We start from the raw sequence: 19,527 nt of genomic DNA, 5'->3' as shown, positions 1-19,527 counted from the left end.
ATCGCAGAAGCGAGGATATTTACATGAGCGGCCTCTAGAGGGGACCACACTTTTTTTTGGAGAAAGAGTATCAGGGTTTCAGGGCTGCGTGCAACTTTCCTAGAATAAGCTGAGAGAAGTTTGCAGCTGTCTCCTTTTTATGAATAAAGGTAGTGAAGAGAAGGGTTAATTGAGATTTTAAAATTCAGGAGTTGCTCTTCATGAAGCAAATGAGAAACTTTATTGCAAATGTGACAATAGCCAGGTTTGCCAGAGGTACAAGAAGTGGAAGCTAACTATCTGTCATATGAACAATTTGGATGAGAATAAAGGAGGCAAGGTTCGCAAGTTGGCAGATGACAACAAAATAAGTGGTCTCGTGGATAATTAAGGTTATCTAAGAGCAAAACTGGGTCGAGGAATGGCAGATAGACTTCAATGTAGATAAACGTAAGGTGTTGCATTTTGCTAAGACAAACCAGGGCAGGACTTGCACAGGTAATGTTCGGGCCATGGCGAATATTGTAGAGACCTAAGGGCGCTGGTATGCAGTTCTTTGAAAGTGATGTCATGGGTAGAGTGGTGAAGAAGGCATTTGGCACATTTACCTTTTTTTGGTCAGAGGATTGAGTGCTGGAGTTGGGATCTCATTACAGCTGTACAAGACTTTGGTAAAGCCACATGTGGAGCCCTGCATATGATTCTGGTGATCCTGGAACGGTGGGGCTGATGTATGAAGAGAAACTAGATGGAGTTGGACAATATTCACAGGTTCAGTGGAATAGAGGAGGGAAACTCCAATCTATACAATTCTAACAGGGCTAGATAGGCTAAATGCAAGAAAAGCTGTTCCCAATGACTGAACCCAGAACTAAGGTAAGGGGTAGGCCATTTTAGGACTGAAAATATCCCTCCCCCACCCCCAAACCAATGTGTGGTGAGCCTGTGAAATTCTCTATCACAGATGAAACAAAAACATTTGTTTTCAGAAGGAGATAGTGTTCTTGGGTGCAGAGTTGGAGAATCAACCATGATCATGTTGAGCTTGCTCTACTATTCAATGGGCTGAATGGTTGGTTTGTGTGCTTGTATTCCGTCTCCAACTCTGGTTAAATCTGCTTTGATATTGACTATGATCATGGTTGATCTGATCTTGGCCATCAGCTTCACAATTCCCATCTGATCCCCATGTTCCTCAATTCCCTGAGACTGTAGACATAATAAACGCTGAATCCTCCACAATCCTCAGGAGTAGAGAATCTCAAAAATTCACAACCTGTCAAGTGACGCAATTCTCCACTGGGCCAAATGAAGTGTGCCCTTATTCTGAGAGTGTGTGTTCCAGATTTCCCCGAACATCAAAAGGCCAGAGTGAGATTTTTGCATTTTGATGGAAGTAAAGGACTTCAAGAACATTAGAATCGGGAGCAATTTATTCCCTTTGGGTTCTGACATTTGATCTGATCATGGCTGATCTGGCTGTAATCCAACTCTTCCTCCTCTTGTTTGACTCCCCCTGTTGATCTAAAATCTGTCTCACGTGACCTTGAATTGATTAAATGACCTGATCTCCACTGCTGTTCTGGGAAAAGAAAATTCCACAGACTGACCCACCAAATTCTCCTCCACTCCATCTTTTAAAGGTAACTCAGTTTTTAAATTCTGTCCCCATGTTCTGAACTCAATCCCTCTGCCCAACCAATACACAGGGTAGCCTTCTCTCCGTATGCACCCTGCCAAGTCCTTGTAATGTTGGTTTCACCTTGATCACTACTTGTATTCATTGCATGATGTGTAGTCTAAACTCTTTCCACGGCCTAACCCCTTCAATCCAGGGGTTAGTTGAGTGAACATTTTGTATGCAGAGCCACCTCCGTTACCTGACGTAATACTCCCTGGCTGTGTCATTTAAATAGTCAAGGTGGCCCTGCACTGCTAATGAAATTAAGGAGACAGTGTTGTATACAGTACTTCAGCTGTGGTCTCACTGAAGGTCCTGAATGTCTGTTGCAATCTTTATACTTTCCCTAACAAATACCAAAATTCAATTTGTGGTCTTAAGCACTTTCCACATTTGCATTCTGACTTTGATTCACTTGTTAGGATACCCAGATCCCTCTGCAGCATTTTGCAATCTCTTTAACATTCTGCCTTTATTTAAGTTTTGCCAAATTGGATTATTTCATGCTTTCCTGCATTAAGCTGTAACTGCCTCGTTTTTTTGCCCACTCCCCTTAAAGGATTCTGCAACAGGATCTAAATTGTTTTCCTCCACCTCCACCTCTGTCATCGGCTAACGTGGCAACCATATATCCTGCCCCTTCAAGTATAGCGGTAAGTTGAGGGTGTAGGAAATGTCCTTGTGGTTGTCTATGGGTTGCCAACCTGAAAATGGCCCATTATTCTCATCTCCACATCCTGCTTGCTAATTGTTCCTTTATCCCTGCCAACTAAGCAATGAGCTGCTTGGTTTGAAGAAACCTGTGGATGAGGGTAAGGCAGTTAATGTGGTGTACAAGGACTTCAGTAAGGCCTTTAAGGTTCCACAAGGTAGGTTATTGGAGAAAAGGCAGAGGCATGGGATTGAAGGTGATTTGGTAGTTTGGATTAGGAACTGGCTTTCTGTCAGAAGGCGACGAGTGGTGGTTGATGGAAAATATTCAGCCTGGAGTCACCTTGCTAGTGGTGTGCCACAAGGAGCAGTTTTGGGACCACTATTGTTTGTCATTTTTATAAACTACTTGGACGCAGGCACAGGTGGATGGGTTAGTAAGTTTGCAGATGATACTAAAGTCGGAGTGGTGGGGACAGTGTGGAAGAATGTTGGAGGGAGACTTGGATAAACTGCAGAATTGGGCTGAAAGGTGGCAAATGAACTCAATGCAGATAAATGAAGTGATTCACTTTGGGGCGACTAACAGGAAGGCAGAATACTGGGTCAATGGAAAACTTGTTGGCAGTGTGGATGTGCAGAGTGTGTCTGTGCGCACAGATCCCTGAAAGTTGCCACCAGGTTAATAGTGCTATTAAGAAGGCATACGGTGTGTTAGGTTTCATTGGTAGAGGGATTGAGTTCCGGATCAGTAGTGTCATGCTGCAACTATACAAAATGCTAGTGCGGCCTCACTTGGAATATTGTGTACAGTGCTGGTCGCCCTGTTACAAGAAGGACGTGGAAGCATTGGAAAAGGAGATTTACCAGGGTGTTGCCTGGTATGGAGCATAGGTCTCGGGAACGGCTGAGCAACTTGGGTCAGCTCTCCTTGGAGAGAAAGCTGAGAGGATTTAATAGAGACATACAAAATGATCAATGATTAGGTAGGGTGGATAGTGAGTCTTTTTTTTCCAGGATGATGTCAGCTTGTACAAGGGGGCATAACTACAAATTGAGGGGTGATAGATTTGAGACGGATGTCAGAGGCAGGTTCTTTACTCATAGTGGTAAGGATGTGGAATGCAGTGTCTGCCAATATAGTTAACTCAGCCACACTAGGGAGATTTAAACAATCTTTGGATAATGATGGGGCAGTGTAGGGGGGATGGGCTTAGATTGGTTCACAGGTCAGTGCAGCATTGAGGGCCGAGGGGCCTGTACTGTGCTGTATTATTCTATGTACCTTGGTAAATGCACATCTACAGCTGCAGATGATAACTGGTGTTATTGCTATGAGATGTTTAAACTGCATTGTCTAAATGGCAGTGGGTCCTTACCACCATCAGAGGGGTTCTCAATTTCTCCCGTCTGTTTGTGTAAAACTGTCCCATAATTTCAATCCTGAAATGGCCTGGGGCTATTTCTAATCTGCTCCTGAATTTCCACTTTTCTTAACCAATTTCCTTACTGAAATCCTAGTCCTGGAGAGAGAGCATTTCAACTCTTCTTTGTCATCCTAAACTTCAAGACAAAATCACCCTCCTAAATTCCAGGGCATGCTCTGCTAGTTTTGTGTAGTTTCTGTTTGGCATCCCAATTTTAATTTTATGAACTTGTATTGCACTTTGCCTTGCGGGTCAGTAGATCCTTTCTAAAGTATATGCAGTCTCGAGCAGCATTACCCCCTCAGCTGTTCGATTCTACCTACTTCAGACAACTTATTGTGAACCCCTCCAGCTCTAAACTTCCTTAAATCAATTCTAATGCCTCTGCTAAAGACCAGCACTTCCTGGTTTTGTTTTTTTTGGGGTTGCCTGAGCATATCACTAATTGGAATTTTGTTCTAACAGCTCAAACATGGAGGTCATGCCAGAGATGTCACGTCACTGTGTAAAACCTAGAAAGGATTTGTATTTGTGTAGTACTTTTGGTGACTACTGCAGTGTCCAATGTACTGCGCAGCCATTGCTGACGTGGTCACCTGTAATGTAGAAAGCAGCAGCCCCATTGGTTTTGTAGCAAGCGCTCTCAAGCAGAAATGCTTTTGGCCCTTTGGCTGAGGGTCACTGGCAAAACCAGCATCTGTAATTGCTGGTGGTCAGCTGTTTTGTGTCTCCTGCAGCTGATGTGGTGTAGTTAGACTCACTGTGCTGTTGGCAAGAACTTTAGGATTGTTGAATGGGCGACAATCAGCTGGTACTGTTTTCCCACTGTCTCTTTCTCCTTGTCTGGATGGTAGTTGCAGTAGATTTTGAAGGTGCTGTTGAAGAAAGTTGTTGCAGTGAATCCTGTTGTAAGTGCACACATTGCTGCCCCTGTAGTGGTGAAGGGAAGTGAAAGCTAAAAGTGGTGCTTGTGGTGTCAACTGAATTGAATTTATTGTCATGTGTACCAAGGCACAGTGAAAAGCTTTGTCTTACGAGCAATACAGGCAGATCAGAGTTAAATAACACAGCTAGTAAATAATAGGTAAACAACAAAATCAAAAATGCATGTACAGGCGAATGTTAAGAGTTTGTGCGTGCATTCAGTATTCTAACCACAGTAGGGTAGAAACTGTTACAAAACTGGCTGGTGCGTGTTCAGGCTTCTGTACCTTGTCCTTGTCCTGGATGGTGTTGAGCCTCTTTAGAACTGTTGGCGTTGCCACTTTCCAGATAAGTAAGGTGTAATCTATCACATGCCTGACGTGAGCCTTGTAGGTGTTGCACAAGTTTTGATGACCCAGTTACACTCCTCGGACTTCCCAGCTTCTGACCTACACTTGTCACCGCAGTATTTATATGGCTGGTCCAATTCAGTTTCTGATCAGTGGTTACTCCCAGGATTTTCATAGGGGGTGGTGAATGTTAAAGGGAGACGGTTTGATCTTTATTCAGAATTTGGCCTAGTGAGGACCCTGCCTGTGGGAACAATACTTTTCTTGGAGAGAAGTGGCTGGTGCTGACTATCGGCCCAAGCCTGAATGTTGTCTTGTCCTTGCCATACATGGGAAGGAGGTCTTCATTATTGGACTAAGTAATAGTAAATGCTGCAGCCATCAGTGAACCAATCTCAGACTTTTATTAGAGGATATGGCAATAACTGGATAACATCCTGTCCCTCAGTAATAAAAATGGTGCCATGGGATCCTTTATACTCAGAGGGGGCAGGTGGTGAATGTGTTTAATGCCACATTGGTGAGATGGCACCTCTCAGTGCAGCAGTCCCCCTACCCAGTGTTAGCTTTCTTTTATACTGTGCTCTAGGGGGAACCTGAATCTAGAACATCTATCTTCGATGGGCCTCCCATGACTGAAACTGCTAAAGAACCTCCCCCTTTTTGGAACAGGAATGAGGCAGTTTCTGTGGCCAGTGGAAACTAGTTGGAAGAGTCAAGGTACAAAACCAGATGTGATGCCACAACACATTTCTCTTGTTCATTTTGATTCACAAATCAAATATGAAAGGTACAAGGACATGGAACATCTGATTTCTACACTGTTGCCAGTATGATCTACTGTTGATCGTTTCCACTGTGTCTCGTGTTCCTGTCGAGAGATTATATCCTTGTTCAAGCTATCCAGTTAATTATAATCTTTAATCTTTTCAGCACCAACCTTTCCGTTCCATTTCATTTTCTGTTGCATTGAAATATCATGCATGTAGAAATGCAGTAGACTGCTTTACCTGGAGATGAACAGGTCATTTAGTCTGTTTAAGCCTGTACCATTACAGCCTGATCCATCGACTCAAATTCCAATCACATGCCACCCATCCCTTCGGTTTAGAATGAACATCTTCAATTGTGGTGGAGAGTTGTTTTTCAGGCTACAGGCCTGTGACCAGCAGTGCGCCACAAAGCTGGGTCCACTTTAAACTCATTTGAATGAGAATGTAGGAGGCATGGTGTATAAGTTTGCAGATGGCACCAAAATTGGTGGTATAGTGGATAAACTACTGTTATCCAACAGTATAATGGGATCTTGATTAACTTTGCCAGTGGGCTGAGGAATGGCAGATGGAGTTTAATGCAGATAAATGTGAGGTGTTGCATCTTGTTAAAACAAGACAAGGCAGGACTTGCACAGTAATGGTAGGGCCATGGGGAGTGTTCTCAGAAGAGACACCCCTCTGGATGAGAGTACATAGTTCCTTGAAAGTGGTGTCACAGGTAGGCAGGAATGCATTTGGCACACTTGCCTTCATTGGTCAAAGCATTAAGTTGGGGTGGCACGGTGGCTCAATGGTTAGCACTGCTCCCTCACCGCCAGGGACCCGGGTTTGATTCCTGCCTCTGGCAACCGTCTGTGTGGAGTTTGCACATTTTCCCAGTGTCTGTGTGGGTTTCCTCCCACAATCCAAAGATGTGCAGGTCAGGTGAATTGGCCATGCTAACTTGCCCATAATGTTAGGCGCATTAGTCAGCGGTAAATATAAGATCGGGGAATGAGTCTGAGTGGGTGGCGCTTTGGAGGGTGGGTGGGTCTGTTCCATGCCGTAGGGAATCTAATTTTAAAAAGTTACAGGATTTGGGAACGACATGTTACAGTTGTACAAGACACTGGTAAAACCAGTTTGGAGCCCTGCTTACAATTCTGGCTGCTCTGCTATTGGAAGGATGTTGTTAAACTGGAGAGGGCGCAAAAAAGATTTGAGGGTGTAACTGGAACAGGAAGGTTTGAGTTGTAAGCTGTATAAGCTGGGACTTTTTTTTTCCCCCCTGGAGAGTAAGAGGCTGAGGAGTGACCTTTAGAGTTTGATAAAATCGTGAGGGGCATAGATAAGGTGAATAGCCAAAGTCCCTTTTCCTGTTCCCCAGGATAGAGCCCAAAACTAGAGGGTATAGGTTTAAGGTGAGAGGGGAAAGATTGAAAAAGAACCTAAGGAGTACCTTTTTTTTGCGCAGAGGGTGGTATATGTACGGAACAAGCTTCCAGAGAAAGTAGTAGAGGTGGGTACAATTGCAATATTTAGAAGATGTTTGGACAGGCTGATGGATAGGAAAAGTTTAAAGGGATATGGGCCAAATGCAGGCAAATGGGATTAATTCAGTTCAAGAAATCTGTTTTGGCATGGGAGAGTTGGGTCAAAGGACCTGTTTCCCATGGTCTGACTCCGATTCTGTAATAGTCATGGTATGGTGTATCTCCAAAATTCATTCCTGAAGGTTGTGCTGGTTATATTAAGGTTGTCTCCTAGTTGTAGACTGTAAAATTGTCTGAAGTATTTTGCTGCTTGGCATTGCATTAATTCTCTCTTTTTTTAAAAAAATATCTTTATCAACTCACTCCATAACTTCCTGCAAAGACTAGTTTAAGTAAACCTCCCTGTTTTACTGGAGAACCACCTCTGGTTCTGCTAAGTCTATGCAGCACTTTATCCAACTCCCAGGGCATTCTCTCTCAGATGTGGGGGTGTCCAAGGTGGAGTGAGGTGTGCCTTTTGAAGAGGGATTGGTTCTGTCCTGCTTGAAAACTGATCTCAATCTGGTGCTGAGATGCCTGTCCCAGTGAAAGCACAATAAATAGCTTTTGAGTGTTTTAAAAGTTTTGACAAAACAAGCAAGAGTGGCTGGAGTCAGTCTCTCTGACTTCTGTAGGGGAGGGGGTAGTTTGGCTTTCAGTTGAAGTTGGGGTTCTTTCTCCACTGGGAGATCCATGCTTTTGGCTTTTCCTTTCTCCTGGGGTGGAAAAGGTAGCAAGTGAGGAAAATCCTTTTTTTTTAAATTTTTGCTGTATTTGCCAAGGGTGTTTATGGACTGCTATATTGGAGCAGTTGATGAATAGTAGTTAAATAATGAGGTATTTTAATGGAGTTAAAGTTGTGCCAATATTTTTTAAACTGTGGGTTAGGTAGTGTTTTGGTTAAAGCCTAGTAGTTAGTCCAATTGAATCACCTAAGGGAACACAGCACCTTTTACACTTGTCTTTTAAATAAGGTAATCGTTAGGGTCTAGGCTATCTCCAGGGTCTGTTCCATAACCAGAACTAAACCCTCTCGTCAAAATATGGCCTGATGAGGACTTTGCCCTGAGGAAGAATGACTCCTATATCTAGAATTCTAGTCCTCTAGACATGAGTGCCAACTTTGCATTAGCTTCCCCCTTTCTCTGGACCTGTCCATTATTATTTAATGTATGCAAATGGAGCTGCTTTGGATCTGAATTTGTTTCCACCATTTAGAAAGTACTCTGATCTATCCTCTCCCCGTTCAAAACTATTGAACCCTCATTGTTTACGATGGAAACCATTTTGAAGGTTTGCCAAGTTGTTCAATTAGTATCTCAATTGTCTTTTGCCTCCATCTACATGCGTCTAGTAGCAGACTTCCTGAAATTCCTCCAGGGGCAGTGTTTCCTCTGGTTTTTGGGTGAAATCAGTGGTTCCTCCCTGATACAATTCCCTTCCAAAGCTGCAGTCAGATTCCAGTGCAGCGCTTCATTGTCTCCGTCCGTCCATGTTTTCATTCTCTTTCCTTGCTTCCAAGGAAAACTGCCTCAGAACATACAGTTCTTGTCACTTGAAACAACTTGTCAAAATGATTTGGCTAAATAGTTTTATTCTTTGACTGTTTTCAGATGTCAGAAGCCACAATACTTCTCAATTTGGAATGTGACTGCCTTCATTTGTTCAGTTTTTTTTCAGATATGCAACCTTCCCAAATTTAAGTCATGAAGCACTGAAATGAGAGAGTTTGGCCCATCAACTCTCTGCCGTGTAAGCTACTCATTAGACCCATACTCTGGCTGTTCCCCTGGCCTTTTATGAATAGTCTATTTTTTTTAATAGATCCAGAGCCATTCAGAAAGTTATTAATTCTTTCCTCCACGTTTTCAGGCAGTGTTATGGAGTCCTGTAGCCCTTCAGCCCAACATTTCCATGCTGACCAGGTTTCCTAAAGTGAACTACTCCCATTTTCCTGTGTTTGGCCATATCTCTAAACTTTCCTATCCATGTACATACCTAAATGTCTTCTGAATGATGTAACTGTATCAGCCTCCTATTTCTCAGGCAGCTTGTTCCGTACATGCACCACTCTGTATGAAAATGTTGCCCCTCCGGTCCCTTTCGAATCTTTACCTCCATCTTAAACTATGCCCTCTAGTTTCAGACATCTAGATTTTTAAATAGAGTTTGCATCTCCCCTCTGGAGATGTTTAATGTTTCATCATAGAGATGTACAGCACGGAAACAGACCCTTTGATCCAACTCGTCCATGCAGACCACATGTCGTAACCTCATCTAGTCCCATTTGCCAGTGCTTGACCCATATCCCTCAAGCCTTCCAATTCATATACCCATCCAGATGCCTTTTTTGAATGCCATAATTGTACGAGCCTCCACCACTTCGTCTGGCAGCTCATTCCATACACTCACCACCCTCCGAGTGAAAAAGTTGCCCTGTAAGTCCCTTTTTACATCTTTTCCCTCTCGCCTTAAACCTCTAGTTCTGGACTCCCCTACCCTAGGGAGAAGACTTCCTCTATTTAGCCTATCCATTCCCCTCATGATTTTATAAATCTCTATAAGGTCACCCCTCAGCCTCCGACACTCCAGGGAAAACAGCCCCAGCCTGTTCAACCTCTCCCTATGGCTCAAATCCTCCAACCCTGGCAACATCCTTGTAAATCTTTTCTGAACCTTTTCAAGTTTAACAACGTCCTTCCGATAGGAATGAGACCAGAATTGCATGCAATATTCCAACAGTGGCCTAATCAGTGTCCTATACAGCCCAACATAACCTCCCAACTCCTGTACTCCATATTCTGACCAATAAAGGAAAGCATACCAAACTCCTTCACTATCCTATCTACCTGTGACTCTACTTTCAAGGAACTATGAACCTGCACTCCAAGGTCTTTGTTCAGCAACACTCCCTAGGACCTTACCATTTAAGTGTACGAGTCCTGCTAAGATTTGCTTTCCCAAAATGCAGCACCTCTCATTTATCTGAATTAAACTCCATCTGCCACCACTCAGCCTATTGGCCCATCTGATGAAGATCCCGTTGTTATCAGAGGTAACCTCCTTTGCTGTCCACTACACCTCCAATTTTGGTGTCATCAGCAAACTCGCTATCTATACCTCCTGTGTTCACATCCAAATTGTTTTATATAAATGACGAAAAGTAGAGGGCCCAGCACCGATCCTTGTGACACACCGCTGGTCACAGGCCTCCAGTCTGAAAAATGACCCTCCACCACCAACACCCTCTGTCTTCTACATTTTGAGCCAGTTCTGTATCCAAATGGCTATTTCTCTGTCTTCCATGAGATCAAACCTTGCTAATCAGTCTCCCATGGGGAACCTTGTTGAATGCCTTACTGAAGTCCATATAGATCACATCCATTGCTCTGCCCTCATCACTCCTTTGTTACTTTTTAAAAAAAAAACTCAATCAAGTTTGTGCATGGGAAATGTCTCACTAAGCTGTGCTGACTATCCCTAATCAGTCCTTGCCTTTCCAAATAAGTGTACATCCTGTCCCTCGGGACTCTCTCCAACAACTTGCCCATCACTGATATCAGGCTTACCAGTCTATAGTTCCCTGGCTTGTATCTACCGCCTTTCTTAAACAGTGGCACTACGTTTGCCACCCTCCAGTCTTCTGGCACCTCACCTGTGACTATCAGTGATAGAAATATTTCAGCAAGGGGCCCAGCAATCACTTCACCAGCTTCCCACCATGTTAATTTGGGAGCAGCCAACATTGTGGAGTGAGTGCCTGGGTGACGGCACTGCAATCAATATAGGAATATCCAGTAAAGGTTCAGTCATCAAAGCTTGACACATGTTAAAAATTTGTTTAACATCCCTGCTTCTTTATGGCCAAAATGCAGATGATGCCTGTCGCACATATTGAAATTTGATTGCTTTGAATCAAAGCTGCGCCCTCTTCTCCCCCACCCCCCCAACACCTGTCTCTTTCATTTGTGTTGCTAAACCCATTGGTCATTTTGGAAAGTAATTAAGCCTCCCATGTGATCACTTAAGGTCACTTTGTAGAATAACACACCTTTCGCAACTAATAGCCTGAAATGGGTGCAATGAATTTTGGAGAAGTGATTTCCACATTTGACTTATTTTGAATTTTCCATTCATCAAAACATTTCTCCCACTCCAGCCCCACCATATCCTTTTACATTCAGGATTTTGGGTTGGTGTCTGGACAAATTGGTGACATTCCTGTATTTCCCATAGCCATCAGAGCTCTTCTGGTCTGGAATTTGATCGTTTTTCATATGATCCTCATTAAGTGCAGCTCACTATCTCAGTGGATGGAGGGGTGTTGTGATGAAATGGTAGTGTCCTTCTCTTTGAGCTAGGTGGTCAGTGTTCACTGCCTGCCTGCTGCACAGGTGGGCATGCTATCTGGTTAACTGTATCCACATCCTGGTCTGCAGTGCAGTGGTAGTGTCCTTAACTCTGAGCCAGGAGATCAATATTCACATCTCACGTGCTCTACAGATGTATAATGACATCTCTGAACAAGTTGATTTTCGGGATTACCTAGAGTATTGTGGTGTCTCATCTATCCTCTGACCTCATACATTTGAGTTCTGATTTTACCACATCAAAATGAAAAACATGGATGTTTGTTTGAAGCTAGTTTACCTTAAGGCAACTTTTCCATCAGCTTGGAATATTTTAACCTTATGAACATCAATACTTTTCATATCAATGGTTTGCCAATGTCTGTGTTGTCCAGTTTTGCATCCCTGCGGCATTTCAACACATTGATGCTCCACCAAGTTGAGGGGAAAGATTTTAGTCTGATTACCTTCCCTGTTGTTTCATGAAACATCAGGAAGAAAAAAGCTGTCGTAATTTATAAGGCCCCTTGACCCCACTCTGCCTTTCCATTGAAATTGTGGCTGATTTTCAGCTTCAAATCCATGTTTTCTGCTTGCTGCCCTTGATTGTCTAATATACTGTAATGTGACAGTATACTGGACAAAGCAAGCATCATTGACTTCAGGCAGATCTGTGGGCTAACCTGTCTCGATTCTGATGGCCAAGGTTGTTAGATTTAGATTCCCTACAGTATGGAAACGGGCCCTTTTTGGCCCAACAAGTCCACACCAGCTGTCTAAAGAGTAACCCACCCACACCCATTCTCCTAACCTGTATTTACCCCTAATTAATTCGCCTAGCATGGCCAATTCACCTGACCTGTACATGTCTGAGCTGGTGCAGGATACCAGAGCACCCAGAGGAAACCCATGCAGACACTGAGAATGTGCAAACTCCACATAGACAGTCGCTGGAGGCTGGAATTGAACCTGGGACCCTGATGCTGAGGCAGCAGTGCTAACCACTGAGCCACCATGCTGCCCTGTGGGTGGTTTCCCTATGGCAAGGGCATAAATTGGGCAAAAGCAGTGGAAATTCCATTGGCGGGGCTGCCAGTTGGTATGCCTCAAACCAGGAAAGGTTATAAAAATTAAGTACAATTTCAATTAGAAATAGTGGTCTATATCATGCATTTTAAAGTCAGATTTTTTTGAAAGATTGAGATTTCATGTTAAAATAATCAATTTTTAACTTTTAAAGACAAAATGGTCATGCATTATTATTCATGAATAATAATGCAGAGGCCTCTGTGTACTTCTGAAATTTTTTTAATTTGGGAATTAGTGAGAAATTATCCCATATTCTCCCCAGAACTTGAAGCAGTAGGGTTCTTGAGCACTGCAGCATTAGATTGATCACTGATGGTTTGAGCCCTGCTACTCCATAGCAGTTAATGCTGAATCTATCACTGTTACTGACATGACCCAATGTGGCCCAATATAGAACCTGGTGTACAGTATTGGGTGTAGGGTAACGGGATTGGCGTCAGGAGTTTGCATCATGATCACATGTCAGGTCACATGATTGGAGGGCTGGTATGGAGCAGGAGACCTAACCTCCTGCTGAGTGAATGTTCTTGACTAAGTTCAAACTAGAAAGCTCCTGCAGCACGAACTCCAGCTTGTTACTTTGGGCGTCTAAAGCAAATTTCCAAAGCCTGGTTCTTTTGGATTGTCCCCCTCTAACTTTTGAGGTTGTCTTAAGTGTTGAGCATCCTGTTTGTTGTTAATGTGAAGGTTTTGTGGTATAATATACATAACTGTGGAGTTTGGATTACATTAAATGTGACTGTTTTCTCTCACTCTTGCATACTTGTGGGCAGCTGGAGTCCAACTTGTTTCAAATATTTATCCAACTTTGGTGTACTGAGAGCCCATGCTGCTTTCAACTTGTCCCAGGGACAGGAATTTGTTGTCCCTTTTGGTTTTTAAAAGCTTAAAAAAAACCCATAATTTATTGTAGAGACTGTAGCAAACCAGATCTTGGCCCTCCAGTATAGGCGGGTGGCTTTATAGTTTTTTTGAGTTGACTTGAATTCAAGAGGAGCAATTGTGGGAACACCCTCACATTGAGGCATTAGTCCCACTCCGGTCTCCCTTTTTAGCATTTTTGTTTAAAAACTTGAGTGCCAAGTTGGCTGCAACATCTAAACCATTCTGTTCAATGATTTATGTGCTAATCTAGAGATTGCTGGTTAATTTTGAATGTGGATCAAATGTAATAGGGATGGATAAAATGTCAACAGTTTCAGCGGAAGCTATATAGGCACTGGTCTAGTATGCGTTGATCAGCTTGTTTCCAAAGCAAGCTACATGCTTGTAGTTTGATGTATTGTGGGACTTTTTTAAAGTTAACCAGTGATTTTCCAATGCCTCCAAGATCTGAATCAGCAGCAGTTACCTGGATCTAGCAATAGCTTTTAAGGTGTGCGATGTTAGCAGCCAGTGTTCGCTATTACAGGACAACACTACTATTATAGGACAAGCCAAACCGAACAGCCAGGAAATTCCTAGAGGCATGGCACTCATCCATGAATTCAATCAATAAGCACATCGACCTGGACCCAATATACCAGCCACTGCAGCAGACAGCTGGAACTGACAACCGAAAGCAGCAGATTCAAACCACTATAAATGCCGGAGGAAACATCACAAGCTTCACAGGAGGCTCCCAAGCACTGAGGATGTCACCTAGGCAGGGGACAAAACGTCTACAACACACATTCCCAGCTCAGCAAACAGAACTACAACAACGAGCACCCGAGCTACAAATCTTCCCCCAAACTTTGTTCTCTCCGTTTATTTAACATTACCACTGGAGGCTTGGTGGTTTTGTTATTTAAAGTTTTCCACGATGTCAAAAAAGCAAACTAAACTGAGCCTTGGTTGCCAAACCAGCGAACTTGTTTTTTTCCCACACCAGGATGGCTCTTGACGTTCTGCAGATAAAGTGTCTGTCTTGCTGACTTTAGCACCAGCATACAGTAGACTTTGAATAACCCTATGGTACCCACAACTGACTTGCTATTCCAAATCTGAGCAATGCTTTGATTCAACCTTAAGTTAAAATGGTGACTTCGGATGGCCGTGAATTGCTGTGATCAGAAATACAGAATGCCTTTTAATTTGTGCATTGAAAGGAGAACTTTCCTCCTGGAGTTGTCATCTACTCCAAATTTGACTTTGTAATTACAATGAATTTTTTTTTGTCCTTCACCTCCAGATGCGCTGGTATCCTCCATCTGAAGCATCTCCACAAGGATGGAAATCTCGTCAGTTTTGTTAAGTATTTAGTAAGTACCTTTTGGATGGTAATCAGCATTGCTCGGGCTGATATTGCCTTCCCCTTTTTATTTGTCTTTCTCTTTCTGTTCATTATTAAAATTTACTTCAAAGTTTGTGTAGAAATGTCTTAATTCCCTGTTTGGTATTGACAATCCTAGTTCAAACTCCACATTGCATTCTTGGTCCTTAATTGTAGTTGAATTTATCAAGTCCATTTATTGGGTGATAGTTATACAGCACAAACGGATCCTTCTGTCCACCTCGTCCATATCAACTGGATATCCTGTATTAATCTAGTCCATTTTGCCAGCACTTGGCCCATATCCCTTTTAAACCCCCCCACCCCCCTTAATCATATACCCATCCAGATGCCTTTTTACATGTTGTATTTGTACCAGCCTCCACTACTTCCTCTGGCAGCTCATTCCATACACCACACTGTGGGGTTAGAAAAGTTGCCCCTTGGGTCCCTTTTTTAAATCTTTTCCCTCATCTTCAACCCATGACCTCTGGTTTTGGATTCCCCTATCCTGGGGGGAGGGAGGGAGGGAGGGGAGAGCTTGGCTATTTACCCTATCCATGCCCCTCATGATGTTATGGGCAAGGTCACCCCTCAGCCTCTGATGATCCAGGGAAAACAGCCCCAGCCTATTCAGCCTCTTTTCCCCCTAGCACAAACCCTCTAACCCTAGCCAACATCATTGTAAATCTTGTCTGCATCTTTTCAAGTTTTGCAACATGTTTCCTAAAGCAGGGAGACCAGACTTGAATGCAGTATTCCAATAGTGGCCTAACCAATATCCTTTGTCCTGACCACCACCTCCCACCACCCCACCCCCGGCACCCCCCTTCACTTCAGTGTTGCTTGCGTTACTTTGGCTCTTACTGACCCTCCTGGAGTGACCTAGAAAGCCCTAATGTTCAAGCGCAATTAAGGAAGGGCATAAATGCTAACCTTGTTAGTCACACCTACCTCCGAAGAACAATAGGTTTTTGTAAAGAAAACACTAAGGAAATTTGGCCTCTGATTTGGGAATTAGAATATTCCTCCAACATTACAAAAAAGTTGTGTACAAAAAGGTTCCGGAAATAATTCTCAACAAAGTCCTCCTGAAATTTGTCCAAGTCATGTTTTGTGTAATGTTATGTACTCTGGAATTAATTTCAAGCTGTACTAATAGTAGGCCGTCTAGACATGCTCTCGCTCTCGCTCAATTTTTAGTCCCTTTCCTAACTGTCCTGTAAATTTGTCTCTATCCAGTCCCTCTTTTCTCTCCTCCCTTTTCTTCTCTTTTCCCCCCCCCCCCCCCCAACAAATTGTTTGAAAGTTGACTGCATCTGCTTCAAGAACCCTGACAGGCAATGAATTGTAACCACCAACATTTGTTTTTACTTTTTTTAAAAAAAATCCAGCTTTCACTTCTGTTGTTCTGCCAGTTACTTTAAATCCATGGTTACTGACCTTCCTAGCATGAAATTTCTTATCTACTCTAGCAAATTGCTTTGGCATATCTGAAAATCTCACTCCTCTGAGGAGGACATGCCCCAGCTTCTCCGATCTCGCGACATAAATATTTATCTATCCACAGGATGTGGGTGTTGCTGGCTAGGCCCAGTATTGACTGGCTGTTCATCCTTGCCCTGGGGAAGGTAGAGATGAGCAGCTACCTTTTTTTGAGCCCCAGCAGTCTGTTGTGTAGATACATTGTGGTGTTCAGAAGGGTGTTTGAGTGGTGACAGTAGAGGAATGGTACATTATAGTTCCAGGAATCCCAAGTTTCTTATTTCTTGAGCTATCCCAATAAATCTCCACTGCACCACTTTTTTTTTAAATTCCTAAAGTGTGGTGCCTCAGTTCGTCATACTGTTGCCAGTAACTTAGCTTGCTGGTAATTTAGAGTTGGCTGTGCGGTGATGGAAAAGCACAGCAGGTTGGACAGCATCAGAGGAGCAGGAGCATTGACATTCCTCTGTTTCCTGGTGAAGGGACTATGCCAGAAGCACTGATTCTCCTGTTTCTCCGATGCTGCCTGACCTCGGCTGTGCTTTGATCTTGATTCTGATCTGCAGTCCTCACTTTCTCCTCCTCCTTGCCAGTAGCTTAATAGGATTTTATTTCTTGCTATTTAGAGTCCTCCAGCATGGCGGTGGAAGTGGGTACTGCGGATGCTGGAGATTAGTCTAGATTAGAGTGGTGCTGGAAAAGCACAGCAGGTCAGGCAGTATCTGAGGAGCAGGAAAATCAACATTTCGGGCAAAAGCCCTTCATCAGGAATGAGGTGTGCTTTTCCAGCATCACTCTAATTGTGACTCATACAGCATGGAATGAGTCTTCTGCCCAACTCGTCCATGCCAACCAGATATCCTAAATTAATCCAGTCCAGTTTGCCAGCATTTGGCCTCTTAAACCCTCCCTGTTCACGTCCCCATCTAGAGGTGTTGTGAAGGTGTGGGCATTGCCACTTATTGCCCGTGTTTAGTTGAGAAGGTGGTGTTGAGCTGTGTTGTTTTTGAGCCATTTGGACTCTAGTGATTAAAGGTGTCCACTCAGTTAGATAGGCTCTTGCAGGATTTTGACCCAGTATTTTTTATTTTCTGTTCACAGGTTGTGGGTGTTGCAGGCTAGGCCAACACTACTGTCCACCCCTAATTGCCTAGAGGGTGGAGTCAACACACTGTTATGGGTCTGGAGTTACATATAGGCCAAACCAGCTTTTAATTTGCTAAAGAACATTAGTAAACCAGATGGGTCTTTACACCATTTTAGGCTAGCTTTTGACTCCAGATTGTTTTTTGTTTTACTGGTGTAAGTTCCACCATCAGCCATGGTTGGACTTGAACTTGGGTGTCCAGAACATCAGCCTGAGCCTTTTGGATTGCAAAAACCTGTGATGCCCTCTGAAGACAATTTGCTTCTCCCCTCTTTCCCCATCTTTCCCCCCCCCCCTCCCACCAAAGACCTGAGATGGAAGTGACTACATATTTGCAACTCTTTGATTCTTGTGGGGGATGTTGTAGACCCCAGAAACATGTGCAACAACTGTGGGGCAAATATTTAGCTTGGAAATGTTTTGCAGAGCTGAGCATGTTGCCAAGTGATTTTTAAAATGGGTTTGTCTTCCTCTTTCCAGACTGCCCTTCTCCAACAATTCAGATTTCTCCATGGAGTGATGCGCAAGAACAGACTGGATTTTTGTTTTCAGGTTGGAGTTTACTGAAGGGTATTTTGGATAATTGGCTCATTTCCACTCAACTTGGAGGGGGTGGCGTGATCACTAAGGACTGTGGATTTAAGAACTTTACTGGTGAACACTTTTTTTTTCCCCCCACATGGGAGGACCTATAACCTGGCAGTCAGATCCATCTGATGCAAGGACCAACAAGAAAATGGCACCCCTGCTGTGAAGCTGCAAGGTTAAAGGTTGACATTGGAATTGTGAAGTACATTGGCAATGGCACACCACATCTAATGTATTTTCTTTTTGTACATCTTATTTTGTGAATGCACACATCGGGTCTTTGTATTTGACCTTTTTGTTTTGCCCCGTTCCCCCTTTTCTTTCCCCTCTATAGACCTGGGTTGCCTATTTTGTGAGGATGGTCCGGCAAAGTAAACTTAACAGTTCCCAGCTGGCAGTGCTGTTTTGAGGGGAAGCTATCATCATCCAGAGCCTCTTGCCATTTGGAGGGATTTTCCAGCTGACCGTTTCAGGATGTCCACCAGTTTACTTTTGAAGTTGCCACAGCCTTTTTTTTTGGTTTTGTTTAGTGCCCTTGGCTTGTTAACTTGTCTCTTCTGGAGAAAACCAGTCTTGCCAAATATCAGCTGTTCCTGTTAAAAGTATTTTGAACGATATTGAGTACAAGTATTTTTGTACTGGTGTAATGAAGAATATTTATGCATCAAGGATTTTTGTGCAATTAAAATTGTAATCTGTATTATAACTTAATGTTAGTTCAGTTGTGTTTTGGAAATGCTGATTATAAGCCCATATGGTAGTTTAAGAAAAGGTGCAATTGTATTTTTTTTTTGCTTACTTTGCTTGGTGTTAAGTACTTAAAGTATTAAGAGTGTGGTTGTTTTTGCTTGTACAAGGACTGCAAGATTTGAGATGTAAGTTGCTGATCCTTCTAGAATGTGAAACTGGATTATAAAAGACAGAATGTTCAATAGCTTGCTTTTGCAGTTGTGTATGATTCTCCAAGGTTCCGTGAAGCTGCAGATTTCTTGTACAAATTTTAGAGCCTGATTTTTGCGATCCTCATGCTGTTCCTGTGGTGTGATCATCAACTACTTTAAATACGGAAACTGACTGGTGACGCTACTGTAACTTTTTGGTGTGGTAGAATGGACCATGTCCATTGATGCCTGTGGATGAGTCAGTTGCAAACATTTGTGCAATATTTTAAACTTGTATGGGATCCTCTGATAATCCACTCAGCTGTGTAACATTTCCTCTCTCCAGAGGAAGTGAATGAATGCAATTGATTCACTGGGTTCATTGCTCATTATAATTCCAAGTCTAAGATGGTGCAAGAACTATGCACTTGTATC

The 19,527-nt window shown here is 43.1% G+C and overlaps 1 protein-coding gene across 1 annotated transcript in view; it reads left to right on the top strand.

Annotated features, from left to right (window-relative positions):
* The window catches only part of LOC140458471 (RNA-binding protein with multiple splicing 2), a 112,748-nt gene extending 93,603 nt beyond the window's left edge, over positions 1-19,145 (top strand). The window contains exons 7-8 of the mRNA XM_072553098.1: positions 14,911-14,980; positions 18,104-19,145. Of these exons, the coding sequence (XP_072409199.1) occupies positions 14,911-14,973 (63 nt within the window). The 3' untranslated portion in view covers positions 14,974-14,980; positions 18,104-19,145. The remainder of the gene's footprint in view (positions 1-14,910; positions 14,981-18,103) is intronic.
* Positions 19,146-19,527: the final 382 nt, after the last annotated feature.

This window comes from Chiloscyllium punctatum, chromosome 33 (assembly GCF_047496795.1).
Source record: "Chiloscyllium punctatum isolate Juve2018m chromosome 33, sChiPun1.3, whole genome shotgun sequence".
Lineage (NCBI taxonomy): Eukaryota > Metazoa > Chordata > Chondrichthyes > Orectolobiformes > Hemiscylliidae > Chiloscyllium > Chiloscyllium punctatum.
The sequence above is the reverse complement of the archived record's forward strand: the minus strand, read 5'-3'. Positions and strand labels throughout refer to the sequence as shown.